This window comes from Schistocerca nitens, chromosome 8, assembly GCF_023898315.1.
Source record: "Schistocerca nitens isolate TAMUIC-IGC-003100 chromosome 8, iqSchNite1.1, whole genome shotgun sequence".
Classification (NCBI taxonomy): domain Eukaryota; kingdom Metazoa; phylum Arthropoda; class Insecta; order Orthoptera; family Acrididae; genus Schistocerca; species Schistocerca nitens.
Window position 1 is genome coordinate 287,877,880 of NC_064621.1, and position 21,909 is coordinate 287,899,788.

At 36.4% G+C, this 21,909-nt stretch overlaps 1 protein-coding gene across 1 annotated transcript in view; it reads right to left on the minus strand.

The window, feature by feature from the left end:
- The window catches only part of LOC126198776 (cathepsin O-like), a 123,195-nt gene that overhangs the window by 42,487 nt on the left and 58,799 nt on the right, over positions 1 to 21,909 (minus strand). The window contains exons 2-3 of the mRNA XM_049935339.1: positions 20,707 to 20,942; positions 9,750 to 9,885 (exon numbers count right to left, since the gene is read on the minus strand). Coding sequence (XP_049791296.1) covers positions 9,750 to 9,885; positions 20,707 to 20,942 — 372 coding nt within the window. The remainder of the gene's footprint in view (positions 1 to 9,749; positions 9,886 to 20,706; positions 20,943 to 21,909) is intronic.

A 21,909-nucleotide genomic window follows, 5' to 3' on the forward strand; every position in this document is an offset into this window, starting at 1 on the left:
ACCTTCTGCATAATTTAACACAGCCTTTTTCCAAAAAAACTGTATATTTTTGAATATATAAATAAAAAATTGCAAAAAAAATGTTGTGAATTTTCATTACAATTGAAAAAAAATCATCTTTAATAACTGAACTAAAATTTTGTAAAATCCCTGTGTTAAGTTGTAGCCCATATTCCAATAAATAATCTGTAAAAATTTCAACTTCCTACCTCAAATACTTTGTGAGGAAAGATGTAATTTATAAGCGTTATTTTAACATTGCAAGTATAGGGCGTTCCGGAGCCCCTTAAACAGTTATTGCAGAAGAGCTCAAAATAGTGATGTAGCAATCTATATTAGCAGACCAATTGATGGTTAAGGTATATCTAGATTATCTGAGTGAAGAACTGAATTCTGAAGCTACTGGTATTGTTATGAGCAGTATGAAGCTCAGTCTTATCACTTCTCCCAGTGATATTTATAGTCTATTCTTAGAAAAAATGGACATCCTTCTATGCGCAGTCACTGTGAACAGATTTACCAACTATGACATCATAATAGGTTGTCATCTTAATTCTGATTTTGACATGTCAGCTGATAAGCGCAGTGTTAGTGATCTGAAAAACCTATTATGACTGTTCAATCTACAGTGTGTCAACTATAGACCCACTAGAGAACTAGCACATTTAGACCAATGTATTTGTTAATTACAAGTGTGCCCAAGATCAATGTGATGTAACAATGTTCCCCTTTTCTGACCACAAATTAGTGTCATTAATATATGTTAATAGGATCAAGCTCGGTCAGTCTCAGTGGTGCCTTGGGTAGCTAAAAAATGGTGATCACTAGGTCAATGAGCAGCGGAAAAATTGGAAAGTTCAGGAAATCCCTTGCAGACAGAGATTAAATCTCCCAAAGAAATGATGGTAATTATTGCCTATCAAATAATGAGACAGTTAAGATGAAATTTGAATATTTGTTAACTCATTTCTGCAAACATTTAATGATAGTATTCCAATTAGAAGACGTAAAGTACCAGACAGAGGCTGTAGAAAGGTGTCAAGAAAGAAAAATTCTTGGTACAGTAAAACACGGAGACAAAAGATCATGTAATAATGATGTCAAATACACACAATAATACTAAGTCTGAAAATGCAATATTCTTGTATGTATGACAAAGAAACAATTATAAAAAAAAAAGCAGTTATTGAAGCAAAAAGTCACACAATGCCTAGTGCATTGCGAGTTCTAACAATAAATGCAGAGGTGTTTGGAATCTCTAACAGTGTTGCCAAGGAATCACATGTGGTCTAAATCAATCTCTCTCCACCAGAGTTTATTGATTATTTTATTAATTACGTGAAGAAAGTAAGTAAAAGCACCAGTAAACCCTATACAAGTCCTTCAGAATTCTTAGAAAAAATTATCATGGAGCAACCTACAGTAAAATTCTTAAGTCTAGTTCACATGACGACACTAGGTTGCACACAACTTCACTACCGTCCACTGCGTACGCGCACCACACGTTTGCACAACTTGTCGGTGAAACTAAACACTTTTGGCGTGTTCCAACTTTGGCAACACTAGCTGCATGAGTTTTGAGGTTATGTGTGTGTGCGTGTGTAGAGTGAAGACAAACTGAACTATGCAGTGAGGAAAGGAGAATAATGTTCGCTTTTTGGATATCTATGCTTTGCATAGGTGTTTGTGGGATTTCAGTGATGTTGATTACAAAAATAAGCAATATATTGCGGCTCCTGAGACCTTCATGTGCAATCAGAACATAGAAACTTTGACAATATCTGAGCGGCAGGGCAAAATTTATTGAATTAGAAGCAGATATACACCTGAATTAATAAAAATACAAGCAAATGTAATTCTAGCTGTGGAAATGCTCTCATCTACAAGACTAAAATCCCATTGTTCGAGTTGGCCGACTTTTTTTTAAGGCATACTGTTGACACGGGGGGAAGACTACACAAATCAAAAAGGTGCACTCTTGATTCAATATTCATCCATTTAAAATGCCGCAGCAATGCTCCCCATTCACACGTTTGAATTTTGAAATATTGCCACAGTACAGATCTATCTTTAAGACAGTAGTTTGCAAACCATTCTCTTCTTAATGTGACCTGTTCTAATAATTACTGCTGTTAATGTTAATAATTATTATTGTTAATGTTAATAATTATTGGTGTTAATGAAAAAGTGCCATCACCAACTAAATCCGCATCTTATAGCAAGGCGAGTGTTCTCGATTGTAATGCACGCAATGTGATATGTAATTTCAGTTTTGGCGAAGTACTTCATGCATTACAGTATCTTTATTCCTAAAAACAAAGATGATGTGACTTACCAAACGAAAGCGCTGGCACGTCGATAGACACACAAACAAACACAAACATACACACAAAATTCAAGCTTTCGCAACAAACTGTTGCCTCATCAGGAAAGAGGGAAGGAGAGGGAAAGACGAAAGGATGTGGGTTTTAAGGGAGAGGGTAAGGAGTCATTCCAATCCCAGGAGCGGAAAGACTTACCTTAGGGGGAAAAAAGGACGGGTACACACTCGCACACACACACATATCCATCCACACATATACAGACACAAGCAGACATCATGTCTGCTTGTGTCTGTATATGTGTGGATGGATATGTGTGTGTGTGCGAGTGTATACCCGTCCTTTTTTCCCCCTAAGGTAAGTCTTTCCACTCCCGGGATTGGAATGACTCCTTACCCTCTCCCTTAAAACCCACATCCTTTCGTCTTTCCCTCTCCTTCCCTCTTTCCTGATGAGGCAACAGTTTGTTGCGAAAGCTTGAATTTTGTGTGTATGTTTGTGTTTGTTTGTGTGTCTATCGACGTGCCAGCGCTTTCGTTTGGTAAGTCACATCATCTTTGTTTTTAGATATATTTTTCCCACGTGGAATGTTTCCCCTGATTAATTAGTATCTTTATTCCTTATCGCAAAATTAACTCTATTTAGAAGAAACGTGAACAGTTTTGGTGACATTCTAAGATAATTAAAAGAAGTTCTTGTGTCTTCCATTACAAATTATTTCAGCAAGAATGCTGAGCAACCAAGATGATGTCTTTTCTTCATCCACTCATGAATCTAAACATGTTTCTTATTTTTTTTCTTATGCAGTGATTCCCCCACAACAAGCTTTAACTCCATCACAACTCGTACGACATGCAGATGCCAAAACTTTCATTTCAGACGCGACTCAGGTACCCATAAAACGGCGAACCTGAAGTGTATACTGGTTTCACTGTGTCAACAGTCAAATATGAAACCATTTGCATGCAACTCATTCCACGCAACAAGTGGCACAACCCAATGTCGTGTAAACTAGGCTTTACTTTCTCTAAGGTTTCGCTAGTATTTTATTAAAAATGGTGAGAAACTTCAAGTCATCAGGTAGCGGTGATATTTATGACATGTCTTGCAACTTGCTGAAGAAAATCGATTGTTTATCCATTGACTCAATGGATAAATAAATTATACCAGAGGGATACTTTCCACAGGAGCTGAAATTATCTAGTGTGGTTCCTGCATAAAAAATGGACGACAAAGGTAACACTGAAAGTTTAAGACCAGTATCAAAAGTTCCAGTCCTGGACAAAATGATTGTATACATTATTTACCATCAACTGTCTGCTCATTTTGAAAAACTCTGAATATTTAATGCAGCAAAATTTGGATTTACAAAAAAAACTATCAACAATTGATGCAGCAGACTATAATAAAAAATGTTCTTAAAGTATTTGAGTGGAAGGGCTTTGCTCAGGCCACTCTCTGTGACTTGAGCAAAGCCTTTGTGTAGGACACGACACGCTTCTACAGAAACTCCATTTCTATGGCATCACAGATAACAGCCTAAAACTATTAACATCTTACCTCCAAAACCATTGGCAAGTTGTGTGTATTAGCACAGAAGAGTCTACTGAGAAATCAACTAAGTTGGGTGTTCCACAGTGATCTGTATTGGGGCTATTTTTATTTTTTTGGTAATGATCAATGACCTACCCTCCTTTATAAGATCCAATATAGTGCTATTTGCACACAACACTAGCTTCCTCATTATAACAATGATCTGAATAAGTTAAAAGATTCTGTTGATAATACACTTGCCCAAGCATCATATTGGTTTGGGTCAAATGGGTTTCTCCTGAACAAGAACAAAGCACAAAAAATGGTATTTAGCCTAAAGGACAGAAGCTGTTTCAATGAACCCAGTTACATAAAGTTCTTGGAGGGACATATTTAGAAGACAAACTATCCTGGGAGCAACACATAAAATACATTAGTGTTAAAACAGTCTACAGTCATTTATTCATTAAGATTTCTTATGAAATGTGAACCAGCAGGCTATGTTAAAACATACTATTTTGAATTTTTTCAGAGTATTTTGTCATATGGACTTATTCTCTGGGGAAATTCTAGCCAAGTTCAAAACGAATTAGTCCTGTAAAAGAAAACAATCAGAGTAATCACATGTTCTCAACACAAAGCAGATTGTAAGGCCTCGTTCTCTAAATGGTTGCTATAAATCTGTATACATACCAAGAGTTAATCCACACAAAAAGAGTCAGTGTGAAGTGAAACGTAGGAATAATTTTCACACTCACAATACAAGAAAAAGTAAGTCCACACGTAAGTCATACCTTAGACTATCAAAGACAATATCTAAGAGCTAGTGGGCCACAAACTATTCAGTACACTTGTGCAGATGGTTCAAGTGCTTCCAGAGCGTTCATTTAGGAACACATTAAATAAATGACTTGTTGCCAACCCCTTTTATGAATGAGAGGAGTTTTTTTTTTTCTTTTTTTTTTTTACTGAAACATGGAATTGTAAGCTAACAACTGACAGGCTGTACTGTTCTATTTACTACGGTAATGATTACGCTATATAAAAAAATTGTCTTTTGCTGTAATGGCCCAATGACAAAAAAATTATTTTATCTTATATTAATTGCTAAATTGATGAAGGATGTCTATCAAATAATGTTCACTTGACAAATTAACTGACAATAAAAGGTATAATTCACATAGTAGCTTTTCAATGATTTTATGATGACATTTTCAAATTATATCCATAACAGTCTGAAATTGGTGATTGTGAAAACACTTTTAAAATCAATGCTGAGTGTTAGGATGAAATCACTCCCAAATGACAGACAAAATTTTGTTGACATAATTTCAAAACTTTTATAGCACTATTAAAACTACACATAATGCTGCCATCTTTGTTTCATTACAAAAATACAGAATGAAAATTTGTCCAAGCACCACCCACATTTGTTGTGGCTGAATAGTATGAACTATGTGTGTACAAAGTAAACACATATTTTTCAACTTTATTGATTTTATACGTGTTTATGAATCAGATCACATCTTAGAGATTGGTTATCCAACCTTAGTAGACCAAATGTTATTTGTATGTAAACCAGCTCATAGTGTCACCAGTATGTACCTCAAACTCAGGATACATATGAAGCCACAATGAATCCAGAAAAGTAAGAAAATTTTCCTGACTTTCTTATAATGTCACACTACGTGAGGGAAAAAACACAATCAGAATTACAGCAAATGGATGACATTGTATAAAACACAAAATTTTAAACAGAATTAAACTGAAAATGTTGGGACTTTTAATTGGACACCCTCCTCTAAAATTATCTTTTTTTTATAGAAATAGTCGATACCAAGTAACTAGTATTAGGTGAACATTATCTCAGCTGTTTAACTAAACTAATTTCATATGGTTTCATACCCGACGTATTATATTTCAGGCTGAAATGTATAAAAAGAAATTAATGTGTTATAATCGATAGGTACTAACAGTTAAAATTACTCTTCTCTTAGAAATATTTGAAACTATGAAGTATCTTAGCAACGGATAGTACTTCATCAATTATTTAGTCTTCTGGAACCCACAACATTATTTAAAAAAAAAAAAAAATACAGCCTCAAGAATGTACCCCTAAATGCAAGAACTGCAGCCAACAACAAGAAGAGAAAATGAAGATAAGTAGAAAGTTATTCTTTTGCACATCTTATGCCTCTTGAAACTTTCAGAGAAAAGAGAACTTTAATGGCGATGTGTGGGAGGGTAAGATTACAAGTGGGGGCGCATCCTGGATCTGTTGACTGTTCAAAGTTTTGTCTATTGCAGAAGAAGAAGAAAAGATTTGTATCATTTGCAGTTTATATATTAATGAAGTCCCCAATCACGCGACACAAGAAGACCCGAGGACTGTCCAACAAAGTCGTATCAACAGCAACGAGATACTATCAACAATGATGGACCAGATCTTACAACTACAACGAGGGGCATCAATAAGAAAAAAAATAAGTACAAACCATTTGTGAAATTAATGTTTTTCAGTGGACTTGCGTGATTGCTAGGAAAGTGGATAGAGACGAGGGTTGCAGTGATGAAGTGAAAGCTGTAGGACCCAACCAGAACATGTTTGAACCAAGTGAAAGTGTAGTCAGCAAAGAAACAGTGAAAACAGATATTTTGCAGTTGATTTTAGCAAAATTAGAGGAAATGAAGACAGATAACAACAAATTTCGTGCAGTTAATGATAAGTTAAATTAAAGAAAAACGGATAACAATAGCAAATTTCATGCAGTTAATGATCAGTTAACCAAAGAATTTACTTCACTACAAGGACAATAAAATGAGCTGAAAACTGGAACCGATGGTAAAATGGACAGGTTGCAATACCAAATAGAGCGACTTAGTAATCAGGTTTCGGAGCTGTAAAATGGGTTGTCGGATGGATTAAAAAGTGTGAACAAAAAAGTCGATGTCTTAGAAAATAAATTTATTGTTTTGGAAACCGAGTTAGTTGCCCAATCTGCAAATCAGGAGAACAATGTTAACGACGTCAAAGTTCAACAGGCCTTAGAGGAAAAAATAGAACAGAACTATAGTAGTTTATATCAAAAAATTTTAAACGTCGAAAACAATATGCTAACTAATGTAAATGTTTTAGATCAAAAAATTTTGGTAGTTCAGGAAAACTGCATTCACAACAATCTGTATTCAAATAATGGTATTGCGTGGACCAACATTCCAATCAAAAGTTTTCCATCAGACGATTTACATACAGTGGATTTTCTTTTTCTGCACCACTGTAGAGACAGTTTTGTGTCAGGCATGAGTGACTATCAAAAAATTAAATTTGTTAAAATATGTCTTGAAGGTGAAGCTCTGTCTTGGATAAATCAAAATTTAAGTTGGTGGGTGACATATCAAAGTTTCAAAAAAAGTTTTTAAATACATTTTGATCAGGAGCTGAACAAGGGAGAATTGAAAGTGAATTTCTGAGTGGTCCTAATTAAAGGAATAGTGACAGTGCTCTGAAAGAATTTTGTAAGAATCAGCTTAAGAAATTAACACACCTTGACACAGCATTTGACGAAATGACATAGATTGATGCACTAAAAAGAAGATTACCAGAGGTATTGCAGTGGGATTTAGTACATGGAGCTGACAATTGCCTTAAACAATTTTTACGGTATATTGACAGGCTGGATAGGACAGTAGAAAGAAGCCTGTACCGTAACCATTGAAATTATAGGGATCACAATGGTGGTAATTACAGAAACACAGACAGTGATAACTTCTATCAGGGTTGGAATGGTAATAGACAGAAATTTTGAACATCAGCAGAATAGGAACAATCAGAATAACTATGTGCAATATAATAGGAAAACCAATCATAGAGGTAACTATTTGGGAAACAGCGGTACACCTCAATGAAGGTCCACAGTTTTGGGGCGAGGAAATACAAGTACAGGACCCCCAATTTACACTCTCAATTAGACAATAATAACAGTATTAATAATGTGGCACAGGTATTTGAAATTGAACAGAAGGAATATCAGATTTGTCATTTATGTTTTGATCAAAAGTTTTAGAATACTATGTTTACTTATAGTGATGTAGGTACTAATCACAAACCAGAATATGAGAGTAATGAGAATTTTGATGTAGTGTGTACTAATGATTTCTTCTCTTGGTCAGAAAACAGTGTTATTGATGTATGTAAAACAGGTGATGACTGTATTGGATCTGAATTAGGTGGTATTTTTTAAGTAGATGTGAATGAGAGCTGTGAAATGACTGAGGGTGGTAAGTCTGAGAGTGGTAGCTTATCGCAAATGAATGTAAGTAAGGAGTTTGACTTTAATAGTGATGAGACTTGTGTTGTTAATGATATTGATGAAGTAATTTTTGAAGAAGATGATGATGATGATGATGATGATGAAGAATATGAATTATTTGTGGAGTTTAAGAATAATGAAATTTCAGAGTTATTTGTGAATACAGGTAAGGTAAGTGATGTTTGTGATAGTCACGGAATACAGTCCAATCAAAGCAGTTTTTCATTTATGTCATGCAGAGTTATGATCCAAAAAGTAAAGGTGAGTTATCTGTAAGCATAGAGAATAAAAATGAAACCTTTTTGACATCTGTTTGGGACCAGATTGATGATAACATAGATAAATGTGTGTTCTGGAATAAGTTAGCTGCAGTTAGTCAAAATTTGTATCCAACTTAGTGGAATGAAGTTAAAGAAGATCTAAGTAGGAAATGTAATTGCGACAGTAACATATTTTGTATTCCTTCTGTAATAAGTGATGTTAGTTGGCTCTGGCTTGAGCACTATGGGACTTAACTTCTGAGGTCATCAGTCCCCTAATGTTAGTTGTGCTATGGAATCCATTCACTGTGTTCAATCTTTACCTGACAACGTGAGTATCCAAAGTAATGCTATGATACCAGTAAAGTTAATAAAACCCTGCAAAAACAGTGTAGATATAGAATTTGATGAAATTGAAAGTGATCTTTTACATGAGGTGTCTAATAACAGAGACAATGATTCAGGTTTTGGATGTCCTTACATTAAGATTTAGATTGATCAGTGGGAAGGGAACTGTTTGACTGATACAGGTAGCCCAATTTGTGGTATATCCGAACAATTTAGAGACAAAATCGAGTATAGTAAGAATTTTGTGGAAATGCCCATTGTAGGTGTAAAGATAAGAGGAGCTATAGGTAAGCAAAGCAAACTGGTAAAATCTCAGGTACTTTTAACATTTAGTATAGAAGGCAAAAGCTTTGAACACAGATGCTTAGTTATCCCTAGTCTGGAAGAAAATATAATTCTTGATATGGGTTGGACAGTGTAAGTTGAGGCTTGTTTTGGATGGAATGCTAAAGAATTGTTTATTTTTGAACCTAAAAGTAATACTTATGTGGAAACTAATTTCTGTATTTTAAAATGTGGGAAAAGTTTTACCTCTTTGCAAAACATTGTGAACCAAGGTGAGTACCAGGTGTTTGATGATGATATGGAGTTTGATGAGACTGAGGATCAGGATTTTGAAATTGTAGTAGATTCTAAAGTAAGGGAAGCTATGACTCTTAGTGACATACAAAAGGAACAACTTAGGAACTTGTAATTGGAATTTAGAAATGTGTTTATTGAAAAACCATGGAAAGTGAAAGGCTACCAGTGCATAGCTTACCTTAGAGATCGTCAACCTTTCTTTCTCAAGCCATATAATATACCATTTTCAAAAAGGAAAGATGTAGAGAAAGAAATTCAGAAAATGGAAACATGGGGTGTAATTCAGAGAAGCAGGAGTGCTTACAATAATCCTTTAGTTGTGATAAGTAAGATAATTATAAATATATATTATCATAATATATATAATGATATAATAGATATTATATATGCTGTACCTCTTGAACACTAAATTCTTCAAGAACTCCTGTTTTCAATGCGTACATTGCTTCTGCAGTTTCAACTGTGCTAAAGGCCCAGCAAGCACCACATGTCTTTTGATTTCTGATTTTCCCAATAACATTTTTCTCACGCCTGGAAAGAGATGAAAAGGTTGTGATGGTATGGAACAGAACAAACAGATGCTGCAATAGTTAAAAGAAATAAAGGCATTCTCAGAAATGAATTAAATTTAGTTTACACATGACCTATACGGAAACAAAGAAGTGAATCAAACAACATATTAATGAGACTTTTTTTACAACCCAAATATAATTTTTCAGCCTTTGAATTTTTGTACAATAATATGGACAAGTCACATTCTAAAGGTGTGTACAGCCTAGCACACAGGATGGGAATATTCACTCACACACACACACACACACACACACACACACACACACACACACACACACACATATATTTGCAGTAGTTCTTAAGAGAGAACATTTGTTCGGTAATTCAACACATCCCCCCCCCCCCTACATACGGTACATAGAAAATGCTTGAACATAATTTTATCAAAACTACAATCACATTTGGTAGAAATCATTGATGATGCACAAGCTTATTTAGGAGCAACAGATCAACAGTACATGACAAAATTTTCACTTTACAAATCCTACTTGAGAAGACATTTGAATATACTCTGACTGCACAAATGCTTTTCACAGACTTTAAGAAAGCATCTGATAGCATTAACAGTAACTACCTATTGGCGAGTATGAAAAAATTCTAATCCGAGGCAAACCAGCACTGCAAGTAAAAAAGTGCATTCAAAACTAAAATTTCAGAGTTAAAAAACAAAAACTTTGTCACCATCGTTTTTCAACCTCATTGTCGAGTAAACCAACACAAAAATAAAATTATCTCAACTTGCAACAAAACTACAGCACAGTTTCAACATACACACATACGCAGATGACATCATAATCTTAGGAGAAAATAAATACTAAATTAATTTGTTCACCACAATATTGAATACATCAGCTTATTTAGAATGGGATTAAAAATTAGTACCAGTAAAACCAAATATTCTGTCTCATGGCAAACTAAAGCAGATCATACCTTAAAAATTGGTGCAGAGGGAATGAAAGAGTAACTCAAGTCACTTACCTTGGAACCTTGTTAACTACAGATAACAATGTAAAAAAAAAAAAAAAGAAATAAATAGCAGAATCTAAAAAACCAACACATGTTATTTCACATTACTGGACATAATAAAATGCAAAATTATTTCAGAAATGGAAAGTTTTGCACACGTAAAACTCTTATAATACCTATTCTGGCATACACTTATGAGACATGGACATTAACAAAATCAGAAGCAGCAAAATCAGAAGCTTTGAAATGAAAATTTTGTATGTGACCTATACTGAGAACCAGAAATTAAAGCCAGGAGACTTAAATTAAAGCTAGGAGACTTAAATTAAAGCTAGGAGACTTCACTGGATTGGGCATGCACTTTGAGCTACAGAAGAAACATAAATCTGTCAAGTATGTACAGAACATCCTCAAGGAAGATGAGCTGTTGGAAAACAAAGACTGCACTACTTCAAGAACAGGAGAGAAGATATGGAAATCATATGTGCTAACTGAAAAATTAAATATCAAGATAAAATTACCTAGCAAAGCATTGCGACATCAGCACTGAAGAGCTTTCATACTTTGTGCAGTTTAATGATATTAATCACTGTTACAGCCCCTCACTAAACGATAATTCTGCTTTTAACCTTTGTTCTTTTATTTCCAAAGCCCATCCACACTACCTTACTTTCACAACAAACAACCTGCTATTTGTTATCACACACATCTGCTGCAGATTTCCTTCTTTGTGTCCTTTAATATTAAAATACTGACTCTGTTGCTGACAAGTGGTATGGTACATAATTCACAAAAATAAAGAACAGAGAGCATGATACAGAGTCATGAGATACTCAAAAACTAAACTGCCTGTATCCTGCAAAGTGATTTCTATTTTCAAGATCTATTACCTTCTATCACCAGCCAGAAAAATGAAACAAAACATCTAGAGGCAATTCCAATCAGAACCTATCTGTATAATCTCCTAAACAGCAAATTATGATTGACGACATCAAAAGCTTTAGATAAGTCTAGAACAGCCCACAGTTTAATTCGTATCTTTCTAGTTGATTAAAGACTTGCTTCATGAAATCACAGATGTTTGTTTCACACACACACACACACACACACACACACACACACACACACACACACGAGCAAGCAAGCACACCTTATGCACACACGACTGGTGTATCTCCAGCCACTCCAGCATCTGTATTCTGGCCGAGATAGAGAGTGTGTGTGTGTGTGTGTGTGTGTGTGTGTGTGTGTGTGTGTGTGTGTGTGTTTTCTCCTTTCTGAATAAATTTTTGGCCTAAAGCTCAATGTGTAACAATCCTTTTATTGTGCCTCTCTGCAAATCAATTTCGCCCCTATGGTAAGAAGCAATCTATCCTTTTCATGTTATTGTTCAATTCCCACCTGGACTTTCCATTATATAATGCATGTACAGTGACAATTTAAAATCTTTGTCAGAACCAGACTCAAACTTGTATTTTTTGCTTAATTGGAGCAACTACCTTAACCATAAAGCCATCTGAGTACATATCTACACTCATGCTCATAAATTAAGGATAATTGCAGAATGTGGTGCCACACAACGTGGCACTACACAAAATTGGCACTAATAGCATAGGCACATAGGGAACACAAACAACATAGATCTGTAAGTCCACAGTATTGGTGATAAGTTGAGAAAACCATCCCGAAACACATGTGCTACAAAACACCAGTTTCCTGTGCATATACACTGACATCAATATGGGATATGATAACCATGCACACGTACACAAGCCGCACAACGGATTGGCATACTCTGGATCAGGTGGTCGAGCAGCTGCTGGGGTATAGCCTCCCATTCTTGCACCAGTGCCTGTCGGAGCTCCAGAAGTGTCCTAGGGATTTGAAGACGTGCAGTGATACATCGACTGAGAGCACCCCAGATGTGCTCGAGGGGGTTTAGGTCTGGAGAACAGACAGGCCACTTGATTCGCCTGATATCTTCTGTTTCAAGGTACTCCTCCACGATGGCAGCTCGGTGGGGCCGTGCATTATCATCCATCAGGAGGAAGGTGGGACCCACTGCACCCCTGAAAAGGCAGACATACTGGTGCAAAATGATGTCCCGGTACACCTGATCTGTTACAGTTCCTTTGTCAAAGACACGCAGGGGTGTATGTGCACCAATCATAATCCAACCCCACACCATCAAACCACGACCTCCAAACAGGTCCCTTTCAAGGACATTAAGGAGTTGGTGTCTGGTTCCTGGTTCACGCCAGATGAAAACCCGGCAAGAATCACTCTTCAGACAATACCTGGATCGTCTGTGAACATAACCTGGGACCACTGTTCCAATGACCATGTACTGTGTTCTTGACACCAGGCTTTATGGGCTCTCCTGTGACCATGGGTCAGTGGAATGCACCTTGCAGGTCTCCAGGCAAATAAACCACGTCTGTTCAGTCATCTGTAGACTGTGTGTCTGGAGAAAACTGTTCCAGTGGCTGTGTGTACGGTCCTGGGCAAGGCTACCTGCAGTACTCTGTGGCCGTCTGCGGGCACTGATGGTGAGATATCGGTCTTCTGGTGGTGTTGTACACTGTAGACGTCCCATACTGTAGCGCCTGGACACGTTTTCTGTCTGCTGGAATCGTTGCCATAATCTTGAGATCACACTTTGTGGCACACAGAGGGCCCGTGCTACGACCTGCTTGTGTTTGACCAGCCTTCAGTCGCCCCAGTATTCTACCCTTCATAATGTCATCAATATGTGATCTCTGAGCCATTTTCAACACACAGTCACCATTAGCACGTCTGAAAATGTCTGCACCCTTACTTGCTGCACGGTACTCTGACATGCACCAACACACTTCTGCATCTGTGGACTGCTGCCAGCACCACCGTGCGACGACCACAGGTCAAATGCACCGCATGGTCATACTCAGAGGTGATTTAAACCCGCAAACCACCCACCAGAGCATTGTTTCACCATGTATCAGCATTATCCTTAATTTCTGAGCATGTGTGTAGCTTCCCCCACTCAAACTTCTGTTGCAACTAATATTTCCACCTCTGATTTCCAACTGCAACTACCGCATATACTCCCATGTGATACATGGGAATAGCACGTCACTGATTTAATGTCTACTGATCCGTTCATTTCATTGTGTTTAATTCATGTCATACATATCCATTGCAGCAAGGATCCATTCGTTTCATTGTGTTTAATTCATGTTATACATATCCCTTGTAGCAAGGTAAATTACACACTCAAACATTCAGCCATTGTCGTGACACAAAAAGCCCTGAAGATCTGCCTCATAATGTTTGGTCACAGTAAACACCAACTTATAGCTACTTCCCTCAAATTATGACTCTTACATACCTTGAGAAGAATGTAAAAGATCTGTGCATTGCACTTTTGGAAGCAACTTTGCGGTTTAGTTGAACCAGTTATCCTCTAACTTCAGTTACAAACAACAATACAAACCCTAGCCAGTAATGTGGAGCATGAACAATGTGGACAATGGAACACCTGGAATGAGACATGAATCAGTGGTGTCTGGGTCTCTTTCAATTGACACCTAATGAACATAACAGAAGTTTTTGGAGGTTTTCAAGTACCAATGCTTGCCTCATGTATGCCAGTCCATAGGTTCCGCAGGGATAGTCATCAGTTCTGAGCTGGTGTCACATGAGGACGATAGACACATCTCATCACTTTTGAGGGCAATTTGAGGGTTGTGCAGAATCAGGATTGGACCCTCCAACCTGTTGTCCAACCCTACAGTCAAATTTCTGTGACACATTCATCTTTCAAGACCATAAAGCACAAGGACACTGTGCCCAACTAATTAACACCTCATAGAGAAGGAAGGTATCAACTGTGTAGTATCTGCTGCTATGAACCCTACTGAGCATGCTTGGGACCAACTGAACCCATGTTCAGTTGGTCCCAAGCATGCTCAGTAGGGTTTAATCACAGGAACTGTTCCCACACACCTCAGGAGGGCTGCAATCTAAGGATCTGACAGGTATGAATACTGATGTGTGTATCACCTTGTGAACTGCATGCCAAAGAAAATACAAACATGCTAAAATGCTCAGATTGGACACAGTATTGAATATTACCCAGCAGCAGATTTTAATTTCACAGATACAGAAATATTTGCAGTACCAAACACATTGCCTTTATTTTGGTCATTGTTTTATCTTTAGCTTTTGCAGTAAAATTAATATTTTTGAGCTTATTCATTCCTTGCTTCCCTTGAATCCAAGCCTATGCATGGAAAGATATCCCAATAGTGCAATTTTTTTTAATTAACAGTCAATATGAATTCACAAAAACTTGAAGGGTAGGTAAGAAGAGGATGACATCCGCAGTAAGCATACCACGATGGTCTTAATTTCCTCACTGTCATGCAGGCTTGTTATCTGTATTTCAGGTACTTCTACAACAAGAAACCTCAACAACCATGTCACACCTCTAAGCTGATCTGTAGATGGGCACGATAGTTGCTAAAATCTTTACCTGTTCTGCAAATTTCACATAAAATGTTTTTGATTGTTTACTTCTTCCAACTTATGTCCAAATTTTCATTTCTCGTCATAAACTTGTTTTTTGTTACCCATCTTTCCTCCTAGGTCAGGACAAGGAACTGCATATCTAGCTTGCTATATTTTGTCAAAAAAATAATAAACTCATACGGCACAGTTTGGAGATATATCCTAATTGTCTTTTTATGTTCCAATAATGTTGTTATAGAGCAAAACTTCTGAACTGTATTCTTGTGTTGATCTTTACAATATATAAGACGGTACCAAAAATTCCCTGAACAGTCCTGAGCATAGTTCACATTTTTCTCTCAGGAGATGTTTTGTGAAACTCGCTGCAAGTGCAGTACTGCCTCTGGTGTTGCACAAGAAGGTTTTGTCTGTCCCATGATAATTTCTTTTACTACAGCTATTTTGCTCTCCTCGTTTTTTTACAATGGCAGGTGTAACTGAACTATGCACAACACTGAAATTTTGCTTCCTGCTTGGGAGGAACAACGCAGAAACTGCTGTGATGTTGACAACAGCTTACAAAGACGACAATAAAGGAAAAAATCCAGGGTACAAGAGGTTATCTTGTTTTAAAAAAGGTGATATATATCAAAAGAAAAGCTCCAAACTGATGATTTTTTTTTTCTTGCAAAAATCATTACTGGTGTCAGTCATGGTGCTATGGTTATGACCACGAAAGCAAACAATCCGAAGGAAGATATTGTCATCTTGCATAAAAACAGCTCTCCAAATGAATTCAAACATCCAGATGCTGCTCATTTGTTTAGTGCAGGATTAATGCAGGCAGACTTCCTTCCAACAAGTCATAATGTTGTTCAAGCTTTGTACGGGAGGATCTAAGAATATTGTGTAATAGTCTGTATCATAAAAAAGGCCTGACTTGTGGCTGTTTTTCCACCAAGACATTGCTTCTGCATGTAAAAGGGAAGTTTGGAAAGTAATCTCCATTTGGATGTAAATAAGAAACTTGCACAGCAAAAAAAAAAAAAAAAAAATTATTAGATACATCTCCAACCTAGAATTTTTGCTATTTCTCAACAATCATTATTTGTCATTTCATTTTACTAATTTACAAATTCTGCGGTCCTAGGCATATAGACAGTCTTCCACAGCATTTTCAAGTTCCTCATTGTCACATAATGTGCTGTGATGCAAGCCACTTCTTCATGTGAGCGAAGAGAGAAGTCGCTTGGCATCGAGTCTGGGCTGTAGGGGGGGATGATACATGTAGTCCCATTTGAATTGCTTCAAAATGTCTAGAGTTTTCTGGGCACAAGTGAAGGCCTACCATTTCTCTCTTCATCATGAATATTTGTTCTACCAGTTTTAAGATACCACACTCACTGTCGCACAATACCTTCACTCATAACGTTCCCAAATCACCCTCATGTGTGCCAGTTTTTTTGGTCAAAAATTGGCATGACTTTCCAGTCCCACTTCTGCCACCTGACCAAGCTCTGTGCAATTTCTTCTTGTTTTCACATGTGTATTGGGACATGAAAGGATGCCGATTTGGTGACAAAGTCGAGAAAAATATGAGAGTGGAGCTGTCAACCAGTACTGCAAATTGTATAAAAACAGTCCCAAACATAACATAAACCCAATGGTGTCACAAAGGAAAATAGAAAATATCCTAACAGAATCTGAACACATCATAAAGCAACAAGAAAAACTAAACACACCTGGATACAATGCAAGTCTAGCAAGAGAACTAGTTTCTGAGGAAATAAGAAACATAATCAAATAAGAAACATAATCAAATAAGAAACATAATCAAATAAGAAACATAATCAAATAAGAAACATAATCAAAAACCACGATAAAAGAAAATACAAGGACTGCTGAAGAAAAAACCTACAGAAAACTACAAAACAACACAAGAAAATGCCATTATCACAAAATCCGACAAGGGTAATTCGATTGTGGTCTTAAACACACAGGAATACATTGACAAAACATTAGAATTCATCCAAAGCAACAACGTTACAGAATTAAGAAGTGATCCAAATTACAGAAAACCCTGAGAAACATAGAAACAATTTTCACAAAAACACAGATTAAAAGAATAACTCAGAAAAATCCCAAGGCCCCCACCCTAAAATCATTGTCTAAAGTTACAAACCTGAAATACCTAAATGTCCATTGATAAACTTTACCAAAGCACCAATACACTACTTAGCCAAACACATACACACTCTACTACAGACAATATACAAATACACTGAAAATAGAAGTCTAAAGAACTCAAGTGACTTAATAGAAAAAATAAGAAATGAAAGCGTACCAAACACAGCAACATTAATTTCATTTGATATAATTTCCATGTACACACACATCCCAACAGAAGTAACCATTAACATCATAGAAAGGAACCTCCAACTACAAGGAAACATACCCACAACAAACATACAAGGAATATCGGCCACACTCAGGCTCATCACAGAGCACAACTACTTCACACTCAAAAACAAATTTTACTCTCAACAAGATGGACTACCCATGGAATCCCCTATCTGTGGACTCCTAGCTGACATTTTCTTCAATCAGATAGAAAAACAAATCTTTGACAAAAAAGTAATACCAAAACAGTACAAAATAATATATTGGTACAGATGCGTAGATGACATAATTTGCTTAAGAGGTGAACCACAGCCTTGCATAAAAGAACTTCATGACAACATAAATTCCATCCAACCACAAAGTTCACCATTGGATCACAAACAGATGGAAAACTTAATTTCTTAGATCTCACCATACACAAGAGACACAACAGACATGAATTTACAATCTACAGGAAACTAACAATCACCAGCACCATTACTCATAACCAATCCTATCACCCCATAACTCACAAAGAAGCCAGCTTCACATATTTACTACACAGATTGAACAAAACACCCATGAACAAAAATGATGACACACAAGAACGTAAAACAAATTGCACAGGAGAATGCATATGATGCAAAGAGAGTAGATAAAATAACACACACACACACACACACACACACACACACACACACACACACACACACACACCAAACACACTTCAAACTTGCGCTTCTCACCCAGACAAACACGCCATGAAACAAATGAATACTACACAGCAACAACAACACTTAATGGTGGCGAAAACTCTTTCCATGTTTTGAAAAGTCACAAAAATCAGTGTCTTCACCTCGTCAAAACATATGAGAAAACACTACAACATCAAAGCCATAAGTTACACAAAAAAAAAACATAATAAATGCTCATTTCTGTTTGTAAATGCATAACAAACAGGAAAATAGAAATTATGTTTTGCTGTTAGCATATGACAAGTTGTAGATTGTGTAGCAGACTAGCTACCAACATAAATACCCAATAGCTTCATGTAAGGTATGTAAACTAATGCATACATCCACTCTTTTGCCAATTAAGATCTAACTAGAACTTTAGACATAATGTAATACCTCAACTGTGAACTGTAAACAAATGATGTATAATATTTTACAATTATTCATTCACAATTATAAATATTTAGTACCAAAAGTTCCTCTAAATGTTAATTTATGACAATAATTTTACAGTAAGAAAATAAAATAACCCACTGAAGATAGCACAAAAAGTGCTGAAACATGTCTGGGTAAAATGAAACTGAAAAGGTGTCTTGCATAAGGTTGAATTCCTTGTCCTATATTCAGAGCAAGCACGGAAATAAGAAGAACTGCAATACCACAAGATGGTTATGTGTATAAAAACATTAACAACAATGGAGCCTCCAATTGAACAAATGTATCATGTATAAAGTAGAGTACTCATCTTTCAAAAAACTTTTTTTGTTCTATCCCCTGGTAATATCATATTCCATTTTTAAACCTATATTGAACAGTATTTATTATGATTTTTAAATGTTTAAGTAATATGTTTCATAGTATTTTAATTGTTAAGTCATTAACACAATAGTCTACCTAAACCAGACTTCATCAAATACTCATTACTGATGCCTCCCTCGGGGATACTTCTGAAACTGGGGATGAGCCACACTCTTATCAACTGTGAGCAGCATTTGGAGCTATGGTTATTTCTATGCACTTAGGCAATAATTTTAAATTAAAAACAAATTCAAACTCTAAATTCCAATGGCATTTTTGTGAGTGTTTTAAGCATATATATAATGGAAATTAATTAATAATATGAAAAAATATTGAAGGTTTAACAATTCACACTAATTTTCTACTTACAGTAAGACGATATGAAAGCATATTTGTGTTGTGACCTATAAGATGCAACCCAACATGATCCTGTTACACAACTTAACAATGCTACTATCAGAGAAGGGACTTCATTGGCAGACCTTTTGCACAGCTATATTACCGAAATCACTTTCAATAATGGCTGCCAGCCTCTCCTGAAAACACGGAACAAAGTTAAATGGTCGCATCTTTTACACAACTGATCACAGCCATGCAACAATCCAAATGCATATTGATGAATTCCACTGACTATTGGCTTGGAACCATAAAAACCTAACAATCTCCATTTAACCTCCATCTGGTCTTTTTCAACATCCTCCAGAGTCTCAGCAATGAAAAAGCCTTTAGATAAGATTGTCAGATGGAAACATCAAAAACAAACACTCAAGTTTCCACTGAAAAAATTCCCACTTCAATAAATCTCATCAAATCTACTTCTTTCAGCAAATCCTCCTCCAGCTAACTATTAGCTCTCTTAACTACGACAAAGCTCCACCAAAATATATAGGTTATGATACATTCCTGTACAATTTACTTTGAAATTCACGATTGGTGTTCTGCTATTACTGCAGCAAAAGCTACCAAGGTAAAATCATGTGCACCTCCGCGTGACAATCAACTTGTCTACATTCTGTTGGGTATACCTTCTTTCTTCTTTAAAGATCAGAGAGAAAATGGCAAATTTCATCGGTTCAGAGAAACTCCCAAAACTGATTAACCATTTCAGGATCTTTGTAAATCGGGCACCGTTGCTGCAGAATGCTCGAGTTTATCACCCATGGGCACTCTTATTGGTTGAGAAATTCAGTCTTTCCTGGACGAGTGATTATATCAATATTTATGTAAACATTTGTGTGTTTTTGAGGTATCAATACATACATACATATGTCATCATTATTCAACAAAAGCCCCAACCCTCAAGTTAAAAAAAAAGTCAGATTCAAGAAGTCACAGAATTTGCGAATCCTTTTTGATGTTTCAACTAAATATAGCTTATCTGTACATATACAGTAAAAAAGAAATGTTATTTTACCAGTCAACACGTTCTGGTAGAGATACGGGCTTTATTGCTCTCTCCTTACGCTCATGAGAATGATGTGTCCTATTCCTCCAATGATTGCATTTCATCAAGTGACTTTGAAGGCCAACATACAGATGATGATGCAAAAATTCATTAGGTGACATGTCGGAAAATTTTGTTAGTCCATAATGAGCACTGGCTTCTGATTTCCTCTCACTGTTCAACTTCTGAATCATTTCCAAGGATTCCTGAAACAAAAGTAAATAAAAGACAAATAATTAGTGGTGTTTTCACACAATGGTTAAAGGAGTGACAATTAACTGCTTTCTCTGAAACAGATGTCACTGCACATACTGAAGTAAAGAGGGTGGAGAAGCAGTTAGATGTTTCTCCATCAAGTGGTAAACTGTTCTGTGGACAGTAAAATAAGTAATGGTGCAGGGAATGTAGAGGAACTTTGGCTCTCATTTAGAAAAGTAGTTGACTAAGCACTGGACAGATATGTATGTAGTAGAACAGTTAATAGTGGGAGGGGTCCTCCATGATATAAAGCCACTGTAAAGAAACTGCAAAAGGAAAAGTGACTGTTGTACAATAGGCATAAAACAAAGTATAAAGTTAAATAAAGATAAATACTGAAAAACACTCATTTGGCTGTCAGATTGATTGATTAATTGAGAGGGTTTATGGGACCAAACAGCGAGGTCATCAGTCCTGCGATTCCGAGGTTACTCACAGAAGAAAGAGGGTCTGCTAAAAGTGGACAGGTCCAGTCAAGGGAGTCAAATTATAAAATAATGAAGTTAAAAAACAAACAGTAAAAGGCTTGAAAGATGAGAACAAATCTAAAAACTGGAAAAAAGGGGCAGTCTTTCCATGGGGGATTGGTCATGGGGTCCCAGACCGAGAAGATATGAACAGAGGTCCTAACCACAACCAACCTGCCTCTGCTCCAGGAGTAAAGCAAAACCTTATATCCGGAAATAAAAACCACTTTCACAGAGTACACTGAGGACCAGTTCAATCATCTGTGCATTGTCTGCTAATATTAGAATTAAGTTTTTTTTTTTTTTTTTTTTTTTTCTTTTTTTTTTTTTTTTTGGGCGCACAACGTCAACGGTCATTAGCGCCCAGACTACTTTAGGAATGCACCGTGAGTCACAAGTTTAAAACAGCAACGAAACGGAAAACACGATGAAAGACATACTGACAGGC